The 17292-nt window shown below is 33.3% G+C and overlaps 2 protein-coding genes across 2 annotated transcripts; one reads left to right on the forward strand and one right to left on the reverse strand.

Moving 5' to 3' along the window:
* Positions 1-792: 792 nt before the first annotated feature.
* LOC140051239 (vitamin K-dependent gamma-carboxylase-like) lies at positions 793-7341 on the forward strand. The gene is made up of 13 exons (XM_072096379.1): positions 793-872; positions 1175-1340; positions 1776-1854; positions 1991-2097; positions 2614-2777; positions 2901-3280; positions 3534-3671; positions 3765-3919; positions 4162-4331; positions 4527-4657; positions 5109-5259; positions 5724-5859; positions 6257-7341. Exons 1-13 carry the CDS (start codon positions 842-844, stop codon positions 6315-6317), a joined length of 1869 nt encoding a protein of 622 aa, XP_071952480.1. The 5' UTR covers positions 793-841; the 3' UTR covers positions 6318-7341.
* A 13-nt stretch (positions 7342-7354) lies between these two features.
* On the reverse strand, positions 7355-14999 carry LOC140051240 (serum paraoxonase/arylesterase 2-like). The gene is made up of 9 exons (XM_072096380.1): positions 14880-14999; positions 14368-14438; positions 12309-12364; positions 11828-11972; positions 11475-11598; positions 10351-10548; positions 9663-9744; positions 9420-9548; positions 7355-8673 (listed from the first exon to the last, which is right to left on the reverse strand). Exons 1-9 carry the CDS (start codon positions 14948-14950, stop codon positions 8506-8508), a joined length of 1044 nt encoding a protein of 347 aa, XP_071952481.1. The 5' UTR covers positions 14951-14999; the 3' UTR covers positions 7355-8505.
* Positions 15000-17292: the final 2293 nt, after the last annotated feature.

The following is a 17292-nucleotide window of genomic DNA, read 5'->3' on the forward strand; positions in this document are numbered from 1 at the left end:
AGAGAGAGTGGATGTGGGCTTACCTTCCCCAATAAAGAACCTATGCTTTTGTAGATTGGTCATTAAAATTATAATAATAACTCTAACATATATAGTTTTTTTAATTTTTTTATTTCAGTACCGGTAATCAGTTTTACAATGAAACTGTGTAGCAGTTCATGGTACCAGAGACTAAAGATGGCTATAAGTTTGAGAACTACTATCTCATTTGATAACATTATATATCTTCTTCATGAACCTAGAGATTCAGCATCATTAGCTGTCTGGCGTGTTTTATTTGGTATGTATAATAAGATTTCAATTAAAAGTATTATAAATGTCTAAAAGTAGACTATATGCATTGTATTTACTGGAGTTTCAAATTTCCTAATTTACTGCTATGTGTACGTGTACGAGATGCTGCTTTCCAAATTGTTGATTAATATATTCCTACTGGATGGCTATTATAGATAACTCTACTATATGCTATGATTTCTAGCAAAGATTTTATTTTTGTTTATTTTCAGCCATTCTTAATTTTGAGGATTGAGTGAGATTCTTATATTAAAGTGTGTTTTTACAAAAAAAAAAGAAAAGTGCACACATGAGACGTGTATTTTTCCCTCATTTGCAGTCATTTATATTTGAGGTAGCTTATAATACATATCATTAGTCATGCTTGGCTATTAGTTCATCTTATAATGGATATGTAATGACTTTGGCATTTTGTCTCCTAGGTTTCATCATTCTAATTGATATACCTCAAGAACGTGGCATGGCCAGTATCAGTAGCAGGTGGAGTGATCCCTATCGATGCAATTTCCCACTCTTCCATTTTTTGGCACCACTCCCAGTTGACTGGATGTATGTGGTTTACCTGCTGATGTGTCTTGGTAACATAAATTTTGATTTTTATTTTGTATATCTTATTTACATTAATTTCAATGATAATTTTCAAAACATCACCTTTGATAGTGCTTAGGTGCTTATCAGCAATCCTTAAATAAATGGAAGTTCATATAATTCAATGAAAATTCCAATTGAGTATTATAGTACCATATTCGTCGAATTTCCATACCCTACAGTCGATAACCATTCTTCATAAACCCAAATGCATTTCCAAACATAAAGCTAGGAACCTTGTATATTAAAATCAAATGCACTTAGTATAGTATTTTTTCATTATAACCTATAGGAGCCTTGGGGCTAATGTTTGGATTTTTATATCGCCTCAGCTGTCTTACATTTGTGCTCACATACTGGTACGTCTATCTACTGGACAAATCTGTATGGAACAACCACTCCTATCTGTATGGACTTCTTGGATTACAGTTCCTATTCATTGATGCAAACCGCTGTTGGTATGAATCTTATTAACACAATATTAAGTCTGATAATATTTAGAAAACTAGTTGAATTTAGCTTTTAATGAATGTAAATAAGTTTTCGCCAACTTATGTAGTAACCATTATGGTAATTTACATGAACTAGAGACGTAAGTTTTACGAAAAAAATAACATTCTAACGCTCACCACTATGTCAGTCTGTTGTTCGGTAATCACTAACTTGAGCATGCGACTGCAGCCATGTATATGGCCTTGTTAAAAAGTACTTAAAAGTGAACATGATTTGTTCATCACTCACCCAATAGAACTTTAAATTTCTACATAATTCTTAGATGTTCTGTTATAAATAACATTAAGTAAACAAACTCAGTAACTTTCACACAGAAAATTTTGAAATGAACAATAATAATAGATTCAAGATTAATTTACAAACAAAATATCTTTTTTTAGGTCGGTAGATGGACTTATAAGGCCATCTATAAGAAATTCACATGTTCCACTTTGGAATTATGCCTTAATACAATTTCAAGTAAGTTATACGGATTTATGTGAAAATTCATCAATATTTATTGTACAAATCTTTAAAATTGATCTTGGTTTGCATTTTAGAAAATCACATTAAAATATAATGACTGATTAATAAAGTACTTTTGTTTTACTTTTAGATTTTTATAGTATATTTTATTGCTGGTTTGAAAAAACTTGATAAAGATTGGATAACAGGGTATTCAATGGACAATCTCGCTCTCAACTGGATATTTGATCCATTTAGGTATATTTATCTCAATTACCTGGATGCTAAGAATAATATTTGCAGAACCAACCATCCCATGAAATTAGGAGTTTTGCTTCTAAATATGGGAGTACATTACAGAAACACAAGAAATAAGTTTTACTTTGTCCATGTGAATACATCATCTTTAAATAAAAAATTCAACTGATAGCTTAATTAATTAATATAATGGAAAATGTGCTGTTTAGTAAAATGTTTAAATGTCTAATGCTCTGTCTACACTATCAAACTAGATTACAAAAAAGTGTGACGTGCCCAAATATGTTTATGATATGATGTCATCCTGTCCATATATGGGCACATCGCATTTTTTGTCACGTTTGATAGTATAGACAGAGCTTTAGGGAATAGGCTTGTATGGTCTGTTTGCTTATGTACACATAACATAATTAATGTGCACTCAGTATTAACCAAACATCTTTCCTGACATGTGTCAACAAGGAATCAATTTTTGTTTTCACCAAATAAAAATTATCTTTATTTTATGGTTTTCAGGTTATTTCTGACGAATGAGCATATTGATTTGTATATTGTTCATATAGGAGGTTTAATGCTAGATTTGATGATTGGTTTCTTGCTATACTTTGACAAGACAAGACCAGTGGCTGCTTTCTTTTGTGTCTCCTTTCATGCAATGAACTCTCAAATGTTCCAAATAGGTAAGGAGAAAAACTGGAATGGATGCCATTGGCATTTAAAATGAAAATTATTTCTGTGTAATAGTAGCTCTGTGTAATAATGTTCTTGCTTCATTTTTTCTAATATGTTGTTGTCCTTATTAGGAATGTTTCCATACACTATGCTTGTATCTATCCTAATGTTTTGTTATGCTGACTGGCCAAGACAACTGTTTAAACGCTTGCCACAAGTATGCCACATAGTTCTTCCGTTGAATACGCCACTTCAGAGCAGTAAACATTGCTTGTATCAAGAATCAGATAGCCACCAACAACTAGATAGCCACCAACAACCAGATGAGGTCATCAGCCCAATTAGAAAATCACACAAACAGAAACGAAAATCAAAAGAAGAAGTAATCATTAAAAGAACCAACGATGAAACAGAAAGTACAATTTATCTTAAACACAGAATCATTTTCGGAGTTCTTTCAGCTTATTCATTAACTCAAGTGATCTTGCCCTATTCACATTTTGTTACAAAGGTGAGTGCAGTATGCTATTGTAGTTTTAGTAGAGTTGACCACCATTTTTTATTTGTCAATTATCACCACAAAAGAGGTATCATTGTTGATTATTGCAATGCTTTTTATGTTAATGAAAGACCCTTTGCTGGACAATAGATTGCCACAAACCGCTTGTCTATGTAAATTGGCCTTTACACAGATTAATACACATCATAGGAACCACAGTCACCATCGAGGTCTGGTTTTATTTATTTACTTTATCTTACTAAAGGGATACAACAACTGGACAAATGGACTGTACGGCTACTCTTGGGACATGATGGTTCATAGCTGGTCAAGTCAACATATTAAAATTACCTTTGTAGACAACAAAACTGGGGAAGTCGGCTACATCACTCCAGGTGTACATGTAAGTATATTTGTTTGTACTGAATCAAACCATGAAATGAGTATTTTGTTCCGTTTTACTGTATAGGTTTCTACTGTTTGTTTTTTGTTATAGCTTTGGGAAGGTGCTAGTGAAAGATGGAGTGCCCATGGAGACATGCTAAAGCAGTATGCCATGTGCTTAGCTGACCACCTTAAAGATCATAACATACACAATACACAACTTTACTTTGATGTTTGGCGATCATTGAATGGAAGATTTCAACAAAGGTTTGTACGGAAATCTATATTTAATAACTAATTCAATAAACATAATGAAGAATTGTTGATTAAATCTACTTTCATTGTTTTAATTTTTGCTGGCTTGATACTGGTTGGTTTGTTTAGATTTGCACTTTAGCAAAAGACATTCCAATTATGTTTCCTTGATTGCAACAAATGTGTTATAGTAACATGTTGAATACATTCTTGTTCAAAAGAAACTAAATCTTCATCTTTAAATCCGTCTGTAGAATGTGGAATCCTAAAGTTGATATCGTTGCAGCTGATTGGTCACCATTTAACCAATCAAGTTTCCTAATGCCTCTTCTCTCAGAATTATCGCCATGGAGAACAAAGTTTGAAGAGATTGAAGATTCTTTGGACAACCATACTACAGTAGTGTTTGTGGCAGACTTTCCTGGTAAATTTCCATTTTTATAAATTATTACATATCTGAAATAAAACATGATGATGTAGGAACATTCAAAAATATATATACTGATAACAAATTTATGATATCAAGCTCTGAAAATCAGTGTGGAATATCAAGTGATTATTTTAAGAGACATATTAATTTCTGAAAGGGTAATATTAATGGATGATTATTACTTTTTAGGCTTGCATCTTGAGAACTTTGTAGATCCAAACCTTGGCAACACAAGTATTCAGGTTTTAAAGGGTAGTTTAGTGGTTGAAATTACAGATTATAAAGAAAATATTACATTACATGAGGGCGGTAGTATACAGGTTTGTATATCAGTTGCTGCAATTCTCAATCAGATGGTATTGTGGGAGATTGGTTATTACATGGTCTTCTGTTTATATATGATAATAGTTACATAGTGCATATATAGCTGGCTGTCAATGCACTGTACATGAAAATAGGATATGGCAAAATTTAACAATTGAAAGCTAGTTGGATAAGAAAATTCTGCAGCTGCTGCTTTGAGATATTTTTATTTATAATACACATGTTTGTATTCTTGCAATTTGATTGATTAATTGCGCATCACGTGTCATTTGAAATTAGCCCTACTTAGTGGAAAAGTGATATCTAATGATGATAACGCCCAGCATTTTGAGTTGTCTGATCCTGTTCAGAATAAACTATTCTCTATAATACAACTATTATCCTCTTGTCCATCGATATTTACCTTCTGGTACATTTTATACATGTTTTTCTCCTCTCAAACAATAGGTGCCTTCTGGTAAGTTTCATATTGTACACACAGTATCAGAAGAACCTTCTTGTTACATGTACTTGACCGTTAATACAACAGATGTCGCTATTAGGAAGAAATTTAACGACTTTAAAGAAATTCGAAACAGCAATGAGTCTAGTTTGGCAGGTATTTTGGATATTTTGCATTACAATGAAGAAAAAAACAATTATAATGTATTACCTTTAATTTATTTATTCAGATAGATAGAAATACTAAAATCTCACTTGTTTCAATAACTAAATCAAATCAATTCAATTTTTTATTTCATTTGTATAAACTACATAGTAAATTGTGTTGCTATGAAACTAACAGCACAATACAATACAACAAAAGTAGAAACACCATTACCCATCATTCTCTAACATTCAGTGCTCTAACGGCAGATGGCTAAAAACTATTACTATATAACTATTATACTGTTGATCATTTTCCTTGAAACAGCAGTAAATAGAGTTCATAAATGTTGTTTGTTAGTATTATGGAGGAAAAAAAACATCTTAATCCATAAATTATTTATATAATTCGAATGTCATTTTCATATTTACTATTATATTTAAAATATCTTTATTTTTGTTTTGTTTATTATTTAGAGTTTTCTTCTAAAGAACTTCAAATATTCAAAGATCTCCTAGAACATGAGAAACTTATAGAAGAGTACAGGAACATGACATTGTTTGATCGATTTAGAGATTTCTATGAAACAAAGTTTTCGTTGTTCGCCTCAAGGTACAGTGCTTTTTTTAAATGTTTTTAAATAAACATAACTTAGTATTAGCAAGGCAATCTAACAACAGGACACTGAGCTCGCCTTGGTAAGATAGCAAGCAGTCCTTTGATCATATGTCTGGCTGTGACAAATACCACAGTACTGTACTATGTACATATTTTCCGCGGCACAAGTTCCTGTTAAGGGGCGTGTAACTGATCGTATCACAACCACAGATAAGCCCTTTGATCTCAAGAGCTCAGCAATCAGCATCCTGTTGTTAGATTTCCTTGGTATTAGTGCCTTGATAGTATTGTATTTAGTACCTTCTGGTATTAGTGTCTTTTGATAATTCGCAGCATTCTTCCGTACCTACTGTAACATATACACAATGTCTTTTATTGGATTCTCTTTCAGTTTTAATAGTGCGTTTCAGGCTGTTCATAACATTGCCAACTCAGCATCTTTCAGACTCTAATTTATGCAGCTCATATTTCAAGCATGAGTTAGTTACTTACATCGTGATGCTAAAACTGGTTTGCAATATTTGAGGCTGCTCCTTTACAAAACAATACTAGAGGAACATTTACATACCAGATGCAAATAAGGGCCAAGTAGACTTATTCTTAAAGAAATCCCTTACTTTATTTAACCTCAAAAAGAATATCCTATAATCTTAAAAGAAGCCCGCATATTTAGTCTAAAAACGAAATCTGTGTGTGCTAGATATGTATTAATTAATTGAAAATGAGTTCTTGTATTTGTTGTTATGGAATAGCAATTCCAAAACCAGTATCTACATCGTTGATGGTTAAAATAGTGCAATAGTTGGAATAGGGCAAATATTTGCAATGGGCGTGCCTAAGTTCAGGTAACTAATTTATGTTATATTATGTTATATTTGTTATACCATACCTAAATTTTGAAATTTCCAAAGTGAATGTGCAATGCAATTGTCGGTTCTAATTCTTTTTTTAATTTCCTTGACTCTGTTATTATCCTAGAATAGAGTAACAATACACATTTACTTTTATTATACGGCTTTATACGGCTTTACCACGTTGAAACGTCAGATCACCGAAGTTAAGCGACGTTGGGCCTGGTTAGAGCTTGGATGGGAGACCATCTGGGGAAAACGGGTGCTGTATACGGAGCTGGGGTCCCGTTAGGCATTTGAAATCAGCACTGCTGACTCTTATGGCAGCCCCTGCATCTAGTATCTGCCTCAGACCTCTGGTCAAGGTGGGCACTGGACGAGAGAAACCCTTGATCAATGTTAGGACCAATCAAGGTGCTTTAAACAGTCCTGGCTTTGTTTGTATCAAACCTGTTAGTGGCAGTAATTATCGCTGTTGGTTTCGATTGAATAAAATAAAATAAAATACTCTTTGGTATTTTGATTATACACACAACCCCTCCCATCCCACACACACACACACACACCCCTTCCACACACGCACCCACCCCTCCCACACACGCACCCACCCCTCCCACACACGCACACACCACTCCCACAGACACACATTGGTATGAACCATCAATGTTTGTTTGTGCTATTTTTCTCCCTGTACTTGTTTCTAGTAATGATAGAAGTTAAAACGGTGCCTTAACGGTTTCAATAGACTTTTAATAATGTTATTTATTAACTTTAGCATTGAAGAACTGTGGCGCCTTATGTTTGTTTAATGTATGTAAGTAAGATAACATGTATAGGACCAGAGATATTATTAATGATTGTATGAATATTGTCTGTTAATATAGTTAATGTAATTCCTTTATGGTGCAATATTAGAGTAGGCTTACGTCCGTTATTAATAAGCGTATGTATTTCTTGTTGTAGAGTTTTGCAATATTATAGTAATATTACACAACAATTATGAATTTAAACAATTGCATCATTATCATCATCATCTTCAGAGATGAAGAAGGTGGACATAGCAATTAGTATATTAAATGCAATTATTGTATGTACTGCAAGTAATCATGACAAACAAATAAATATTAATGTTACATCTCCGATTTGTGTATCTTCTTTATCATTTAGTTGGTAAAGGTCAGTCAGACACGCCGAATGACCTATTCTGAAGCGTGGTTCCCACTCTAGAACGTAACGCAAGGACGTTAATAGAACGTAACGCAAGGACGTAAACGCAACGCAAGCGTTTTAACCAATGACAAGCGAAGTTATAGACAGTTTTGCAATCACAAGCGAATAAGCCATCGCTTGTGATTGGTCAATTCACTTGCGTTGCGTTACGTCCTTGTGTTGCGTCGCTAGTGGGAACTATGCTTTAATCTCTGATTATAAATCAAATGTTATCTTTTTGGCGCATTATAACAATTTACAAAAGAATTGTTTATCATTAATCTTAACTTCGTAGGCCTAACTTCTGATTTAAATATTTGTTTTTATCAACACATAAATATTTTTAGTTTTGATACCATTACTGGACAAAAAAAGAGCTATATGATAGCATAATATATTATAAAATCCAACAACAAAAGATATTCATTACCTTGCTCACAGTACCCATTAATTATAAATTTTTGTTTAATATTTATAAATATTATCGAGCAGGATAAGAAATATCAAACATTATATAGGTGGAATTATTGCAAACAGTAAATCAGTTTCTATGATGCCCAAACAATAACAACTTTTTAATTCAAAACCCACGAACATCGCAGCGTAAGAGATGTCCGGTTATGCTACCAACCAGCATTTGGTTACCGTAGAAACTTGCGACGCTTGAGCCCTTAAAATTGTTACCATTATCTGCATACACCTCACGTATGGTTTCATTCCAGTCACCATCAAAATGTATATGTAGAATCTGAAAGATAATTAAACATTATACAGTTGTTAGTCATTTAGCTTTAGAGCATTAATAAATCAAATGTAAGATTCAAGATTCAATTTTATTTTGCCAATTAAAATGGAAATAATATGAGTACATTTTCAAAATTTTAAAATGTATATTAATAAAATTATTATTATATACAATATTTATATTATTTAAAACAATCAATATATCAAAAATAGACATGAATACTACAGGCATACAACATTTTAAAAGTAACATAAGAACATCAAAAATACTATAAACATTACATTATACAGCCTAATTTATTATAATTTATTATTATAGGCCTAATATAGATTATATATTATTGGCTTTAAAAATAAATTTTACAATTAATTTAATAATTAATTATATATTATTATACGTTAATAGTATTGATATAAAGTATCTAATTTAAATTGGCTGACAGCATGTTAATGACGATATTGAGTATAAAAGTCATGGTAATAATTCAGTATCTATGATAGTAGTGGATGTAATAGACGTGTTTTGTATGTTTATTTCAGTATATTCATCTTATGTGTCACATAACGACAATAAATCATAATGACTATGTTTTATCGACGTAATTAATTTATTTTATCTGTGAGTCCATCCATGGATAAAATAAGTAGAAGGATTGGTATCGATGGTAACATCAAAATAAGTTTCCACCGCGCTCGCCTATAATACCACTAGGAATAAAACAATTTATTTTATCATCAATACCAACTTACCTGTGAGGCTCCTTTAATGCGCTCTTTACTAGACAGCAGCTTGTGTACGAGTGGGTGACACCCCACCAACAAGTCGCCTGTCGTTGGATCAACTTCAATGTTGTCCGGTGCCGTGTATATATTCAAAATCTAAAAAATAGGCGATTAAATCATAATATAAATTATACTATAATTATATATTTAAAATAGTTTATATTTTATTTTAGGTCTTAATAATAATTTTAATTATAGGCCTATACTAACCTTCACCGGTTCCAATGATGAATCTGTTTTACGTGAGTAAACTCGAACTTGATGACTAAATGTGGTAGCAACGTATACTGTCCTATAAGAGAATTATTCATTTTATGCAGGGAAGCATGATAATCCAACTCTTTTCTCTGATAAGAGCAACTTTATAACATAACGGCATCAAACTGCGTTACTCTAAAATTAAATTCTCTTAAAAATATAGTAGTCCTTGATCTTTTCATTCTTGACATATTAAATACATAAGACGCGCATAATTTTTTAATTTTTAGTGTTTTAGAGAGTTATTTACTAGGCCAGTCCTCTACTGTTTTTCTTCCGTGGCGCGAAATTGAATGTATTTAGTTTAAATACCAATTTCACTAGAACAATATTAAGAAGCACTTCAGGACTATATGGATGTCCACTAAAGGAGGGATGTATGTATTAAATGTATTTCTCGTCATTTCATAGGGTGAGTGTCCAATTAAAGCTGATTAAATTCTTTAAAAATATCGTTAAAAATAGTCAAATTGGCTGCCAACCAATGGTTTTTTGTTTGAATTTAATAATTATTTTGTCAAGTTTTTTTATTAAAACTACAAAATAACATATTAGTCTGACTTAATTAATCTTCATTTTTCATGTTTTTGGGGAACAATACATCTTTAATGTCCCTAAATAGAAGTCCCAAATGACAAACCGTTTATCGGGAGATATATTGATTCCATTTGCTCCCGATAGCCCTGTAGCAACAAACGAGGCTTTCTCTCCATCATAGAAAACAACAGACGCAAACGACAAACGAAGTATTTTGTCAAGTAACATATATTTGTATCCGAAGAGCAGGAAATTAGTAGCGTAGAATGTATCGGGTCCGGTGGCCACTACGTCATTTAGGCTTAAGTAAAAAAACAAAATATGCATCAATGATAACATCAGGATCTATACATTGATATAGAAAAGTAAATTAAAGATGGTGGAATGAAACAAAACAAATCTATATTTGTATTGTTGTCTTTAGGCCTAGCCTACCATCGATACGGCAGAACCAGTACATTCCAACATCCTGTCATGCATGTTATCGTTAAATTTCTTTTAGGGCCTAACAAATAATAGGAAAACTACATTTTAGTATTTAAAAAAAACAATTATTAAATCATACCCGATTCTCGGTACTGTTTAGGGTAAATCATCGGTATGAGCGAGTCATATGGCCGAGCGGTTAAGGCAGGGGCGCCGTTTATCGTACCTAAAGAGCCAACAACAACATCGGCAAGGGTTCGAGGCCGACTCGCTCCTAGTTCAGGTGGTGGAACAAGTCTTCTCGGATAAGGACTATAAACCGTAGGTCCAGTGTACACAGTTATAACCTGTGTGTACTTTAAAGAACCCAGTTCATTATTCGAAAAAGAGTAGGGGGTTACCCCGGTGAACCGGTTCACACAATAGCCTCTGTATCAGAGGGATTACCACCTATCTGATAGGACAGTGATTAATTCACTATTGGTAATCCTTGGCCACAGTGCCTAAAGACATAAAATAAAAAAAAATAAAAAAAAAAAAAAATAAAAAAAATAAAATAAATAAAAATAAAACACAGGTGGAAATAAAGTTTGTTTTAAACTGTTTTATACATGTTTAGTTCGATTTGTAATGGATGATAATTGCATAGGCCTATGCATCGAGTAAATTTGTTTTTTTTTCATTTTGATGTTTGTGTGTGTATGTGAACCATTGAGTATTCCATCATTACTGTAGACGGTATAATACGACTGACTGAAATATTTCTATTTTTTTCAAATACAAAAAAATAACGTCTTATACCTTGTAAACAATGTATCTGTGATCGTTTTCTTGTATGATAACGTGTTTTCTGCTTCATTGAAATCAAATATAACAACAGCTTCACGGTCTGGAGAATGGTTGACTAAGAACAAAGTCACCTTTCCTTTAAAAAAAATTATATTCAAAATAAAGATATCTGAAGATATTTATGATATTTTTTAGTAAATATTATTGGACAAATTTTCTCTGCGACAATCCGTACTTTACGGAGACGTTATATATTCGCAGTGTGCGTACATCATGTGAACAAGATCGTACATTAACATAATATAATTTTATAACGTAAAGAAAACTTCAATATTATCTGAAACTGAAAAAAAACAAACTCTAACCTGATTTTGGGTCAATCCATGTAGACATACCATGCGGGTACAAATTAGATCGTTTAAAGTTTACCAACTTAACTTCTTGTACGCCCTTGTCTGGATTGTTGAAATTGTATGTGTACAAATTACTAGTAGGAGGTCCATACAAACCCTGTAATATCAGTCATGTAAAAATGTTTAACGATATACACATAGGGCTACATAGAATACCCGACAAACAACCAGTATCATGTTTAATGACAACAAACATTATGCAGTATTATGTCTTCTGATAGGAACTTTCATCCCATTATGTGATATAGACATAGGTTCTTCTGATACTATACAGTTGATTGTACTAAAAAATCGGCTCAAACATTCTATGGATCTTTTCTGTGCATTGGATCGCTTCGCAGTTTAAAAAAAAGATCACACGCACTACTTTAGGACGGAATTGCAATCCACATCTATCTAACCAATTTTGCCCGGCTTATACCATGATACTTACGGATGATATAATCGCTATACCACTAGGTAGAGTTGTAATGTCCTCAGACCCATATTCTAAAAATAAAAAAATATATATATTTTTTAAAACCCATTTTTTAAACAATTCAACCGCTTGTTTGTAACGTTTTGACACACTCGTCCATTACATTAGGGAACAGACCGCACTCCTTTGACTTCTGTCTTACATTTTTCACAGTTAATAATTGTTCTAATGTTAGTTAATACATTGTTTATTTCATTCTTATACATCTCAGTAAAGTCGAACGGCCTTGCATGGTTAATTTAGCACCACTGTCTTAGGCCAAAACATTACACACAATTTCATTCTGTGTATTTCTGTTGTATTAGAGCAATATAATTGTATATATTGCAAGTAATTTGAGACTAAAATTATAACTTTCTGACTAGTGGTTGCTGAGATATTGATATGACCATTTTCTTGACCAATGGTAAAAAAAAAGTTCACGGTCATTTTTTGGCAAAAGTTGTTCATTAATGTGAATAGAAATATGTATCTTCTGAGTATTTTGACACCAACTACGACCATATCCGCCTAACAATTTCTGAGATATGAAAAGTGTGCTCTAAACCAAAAATGTTTGTGCCGGCTAAATTAATTAAGAACAACATTAAGGGTTTATTAACAGTTTTATGATTTTTATTACATTAGAACAAATTATAAACATATACTTTGCGAGTAATTTGAGACCACAATTATCACTTTCTGACCAGTGGTTGCTGAGATATTCATATGGCCAATTTCTTGACCAGTGGTCAGAAATGGGGTTTCCGTCCTCCACTTTTGTCAAAAGTTTTCCATTAGAGTGAATAGAAATATGGGTCTTCGGGGTAGTTTGGTAGTAATATTCCAATACACCCAGTAGTTACCAAGTTACGCAAAGTTTTAACTTTGACCATATTGACCTTTTGGACCCTGTACTGACCAAGCATCCACATTTTTTCGGCCTACAGCAAAAAATGGATTTGTATTGATATAGGCCTAAGGAAGCAAAAAAACATTATTGGCATAGTTTGCTAGAGGGTGCAGGTAACCCTATTTCTGGCTCCCCAACTATTTCAAAATCCAGGATTCGACACTTGAAGGGTTTTTAAAATAGTTATATGAAACTCTCCCATTCCTTTCCCAAAAAGAGTTGCCACGTCCAATCATGCAGTAGTCGTGGAGAATTCCTATCAAGAATTCCTTCCCATTTATTATGCATATTTGTAGTCCACAAACTGAACATAATAGTTAATTCTCACATGTGATTTATGCAAATTGTGCATTCCAGAGCGTGACAATGACACTATTCTTATGATCCGTGGTTCAGGTCTTTGCTAATTAAAATGGCTTTTTAGAACTTAAAATCAAGTAGCTCGTATGATTATTTTATTCGATAAGTTCAATTTATGAGGATCTAGCAGCTCTATTTTCCAAGATGTGTGCGACAGTAGGAAGTTGCAAAACAGCAATTTCCTAAATTAACACTCTAAATATCTCTCTTCAAAATATAAGAAAAACAATATTTATTTTCCATTTTAAAGCAAACAAAAATTAATCAGAAATTAATTAGAGATTCGTACACGGGCTGGAGCTGTGATTACTCAAAACAGAGCATTACCGGATACGCTACAAAGTACATGACTGAACAGCTGACAATATTTACTTGCTTCATATTACGTAACTAGGCATATGAATCTGAATTTTTAAAGTAGAGAAGAATCGCATCTGGATATTAAAACTAATAATTGTGTTGTTTGTGGCTCGCCGCGCTGGAGTGCCCTTCTAGTTTGCCAAGTACTTCACTCAGTTTCTGAGTGGTTTCATTTACTAGTCATTGGTTGAAGGTACACTGCTAATTGGTGACAGTGTAGCTTAGGCTGCTTTTGTGCTTTCATGGCAGCTAGTAACTAATGGTATGTTTCTCCTTATGTCGTGTTTGTTTAATTTGTTGATTTGTATTATATTTTGTAAAATGTATCTTTTGTCTGAATAGATAATAATAAAGGGCAATTAATATAGGTAATAATAGATGAAGTATAGTTAAAATACTCACCAATCGGAGGAAGTTTGCGACAAGGTCCCGGAGCATGGTCAAACAATGTTTTGTGAAATCCAAAACCAACTCTATGTAATGATAATAGAATAATAAATCCATATAGCGTGTACGTTTATTCAAATGTTTCCCGGATCCCCGTCTATGCGTTTGTTAATCACGGGACTATTTTGTAAATTACCGTTTCCTATCATCACATAGGACAACTATTGGACATGCTCTATACAACATTTAGAAACAAGACGCTTATAGTAGTATAATATTTAAACTCGTTTCAGATTTTTGATATGATTTTTTTCTCGTATAAATTGTATGTAAAACAAGAAACTGTTATACACCGTACACATACAACGGTGTACCCGCAAAACTTCTGATTCTGCGCCAGTCCTAGTATAGTGTAGGCCTATATACCAAAGCAGATAAGGTGACAATTGTCTAGTAACTAAACATAATTGTTATAACATATGGCAGAATCGTTTTTAAAATAATATACTTCAGTACTAGATACTTACACAACATACATAATACGCTGTACAAGCAAAACTAATCCAGCAAACAGAATACATTTCAACATAGGTGTCATTGTAGGCTCTTTTCGACTGTGATGTGCTGCAATCGAGGACGTGTTGTTGTATTCTGGATCAACCAGCAGATTTCACTGATCTACAAAACGTGCATAAAATCGATTATCTATAGTTAATAAACGGGAAGCGGAAATCATATACATAGTATAATCAGACAGAATAATGATTTTGTCTATTATACAGGGAGGTTTCATAGTCTCTCCACTAATGGTGTTAATTACAATACTATGACCCTAACCCTTATATTTATGACGAGGAAAATACCTTTTCCATATGTAGACCTACCCCTTTTTATATGGAGTAAATAAAGATTGGGTTTTGATTAAGTTTGATACAGCACTCTTATCAATGATATAGAGGTTGAAATTAGAGATTAACAGTAGGCCCTAATATTCATTTTTGTTCCATATACACGCCCATATGCAGCATTTATAATGGGGGGGGGGGGGGCTGCGAGCGAAGCGAGCAACAATGACTGGGGGCCAGGGGGCCGCCAAGGGCCCCCGGTCAGGGTCCAGGGGCCGAAGGTCCTGGCAAAATTTGCCTTATTTGACGTTCTAAAGACTGATTTAAGACTCTCTGTTGTGGCTTGGGCTAGTTGAACGATGGACACCAACTTATAAGCGGAGTTCCAATAGCTTGTTTAGAGAGCTCCCATTGCCATGTTTCTACACACTCAGCACACCAACTTTTTTTGATAGCTACTACCCTTAGACACAATAATCACGAGGTGTGCCGTTGCAAATTTACTGCGGCCATCTTGAAATCCAAGATGGCGGAAAAAATGGCCGCCATTTTATAGTGATGCACTTTATTGTTCATAACTTAATAAATATTTGATGTATTTTGTTGACATTAATGTTGATTAATAGCTAATTACATTATCTATTCAATAAAATATTTTTATTTCAACTTTATTGAAATTAAATTACTTTTTTTAAGCAAAAATGCAGAATTTTAGCAAAAAAATTAGCAAAATCTGTGATATACGATATTTATTATGTTAATTAAGGCAAGAAGCCATAATTATTTTTTTTTTCAGATATGCAAAAAACCGCAGTAAATTTGCAACGGCACACCTTGTGATTATTGTGCCTAAGGGTATTAGCTAACAAAAAAAGTTGGTGTGCTGAGTGTGTAGAAACATGGCAATGGGACATGTTAACGAAGCATCATTTTGGCACTTGGACCTCCGCTTATTAACGCTTTCATGATGAGGCCAACTCAGACAGCGTCCCTTGTTTAGGCGCCGTATTCGATAGTGTCTGTATTTCCCGCAAACACTTTACCGCGTACCGCGTACATGAAGCGCTAAGCTATTGCTTGTCGTCACATGATCGACTGCGCATGTTTTACATCAAGTTTGTAGTCAGTTCAGATTCCGTAATTTAATTACCGGTATTTTTTCATTTTATATTAGCATATTTTTGTTTGTATACCATTGATAATGTAAATTTTGTATATATATATAATGATATTGTCTTTAGTTAAACAAGACAAGAAAAAATACCAACCGAGGAAATAGTGGACCTTTTGGGACTTGGGGGGGGGGGGGGAGGGGGCGTCTGCACCCAACGCACCCCCCCCCCCCCCTGGATACGGGCCTGATATAACCAATCCTATTCAAGTTAAGAGAAGCTGATAGCAAAAAGAAAAAGCGTATAGTAACAAACAAATTCGTACAAAAACAAAACAAATTTATTAAAAATAACATCTTGGGATTATATGTTTGTTTAGGGTTTAATTATTCTACGCAAGTGCCTTTTTAATTGTTCAAATTATGCAGTATTTGGGCGCTGAGGATTGGTGTGTTAACGTTTTGTGTAGTGTATGAGTATTTTGTCCAGTTCCGAATTGTTAATATCAAGCCATTGAGTTTTCCCTTAAAATAATGTTCCCCCTCAGAGTATTGACTAAAACTTATTGGAAAAGCGGAGGCACATGACGAGTTTGCTGATAACTCTTGTACCCTTGATTGTAATGACTTTTGCGGTATTTATCGCTTGACTACACGTCGCTGAAGAGTTTCTGCTGGTCATTTTAATATGCATTATTTTTCAAATGTAGCTTATACCTTCCAATACAATTCCTGTCATTTGATACACCATGGATGCACCCGTGCAGTAGGAAAAAGTTGTATAACGAACAACTGTAAAATCCGTCCGGTTCTTTGTTATATAGTTATATAAGCAAAGATATCCTCCAGGGTGGATTTAAAATTAAATAAATTACAAGACTATTTTGGTTACCAATACATTTATTGTGCAATTACTATTGTAGCCAATGAACAAATATGATATGCCTATAAAAGGGCACTCTATACTCTAGTAAATAGGTGTCA

The sequence above is a fragment of the Antedon mediterranea genome, chromosome 6 (genome assembly GCF_964355755.1).
Source record: "Antedon mediterranea chromosome 6, ecAntMedi1.1, whole genome shotgun sequence".
Lineage (NCBI taxonomy): Eukaryota > Metazoa > Echinodermata > Crinoidea > Comatulida > Antedonidae > Antedon > Antedon mediterranea.

Bases quoted from the DNA above. Each gene is read 5' to 3' on its own strand.
- LOC140051239 (XM_072096379.1), top strand. From the start codon at position 842: ATGTATGTGGTTTACCTGCTGATGTGTCTTG. The intron at 3,281-3,533 runs GTGAGTGCAGTA...ATCTTACTAAAG, and splicing joins ATTCACATTTTGTTACAAAG to GGATACAACAACTGGACAAA. The intron at 5,260-5,723 runs GTATTTTGGATA...TTTATTATTTAG, and splicing joins CAATGAGTCTAGTTTGGCAG to AGTTTTCTTCTAAAGAACTT.
- LOC140051240 (XM_072096380.1), bottom strand. From the start codon at position 14,950: ATGACACCTATGTTGAAATGTATTCTGTTTGCTGGATTAGTTTTGCTT. The intron at 14,439-14,879 runs GTAAGTATCTAG...ATCATTACATAG, and splicing joins CAGCGTATTATGTATGTTGT to AGTTGGTTTTGGATTTCACA. The intron at 12,365-14,367 runs GTGAGTATTTTA...TTTTATTTTTAG, and splicing joins TCGCAAACTTCCTCCGATTG to AATATGGGTCTGAGGACATT.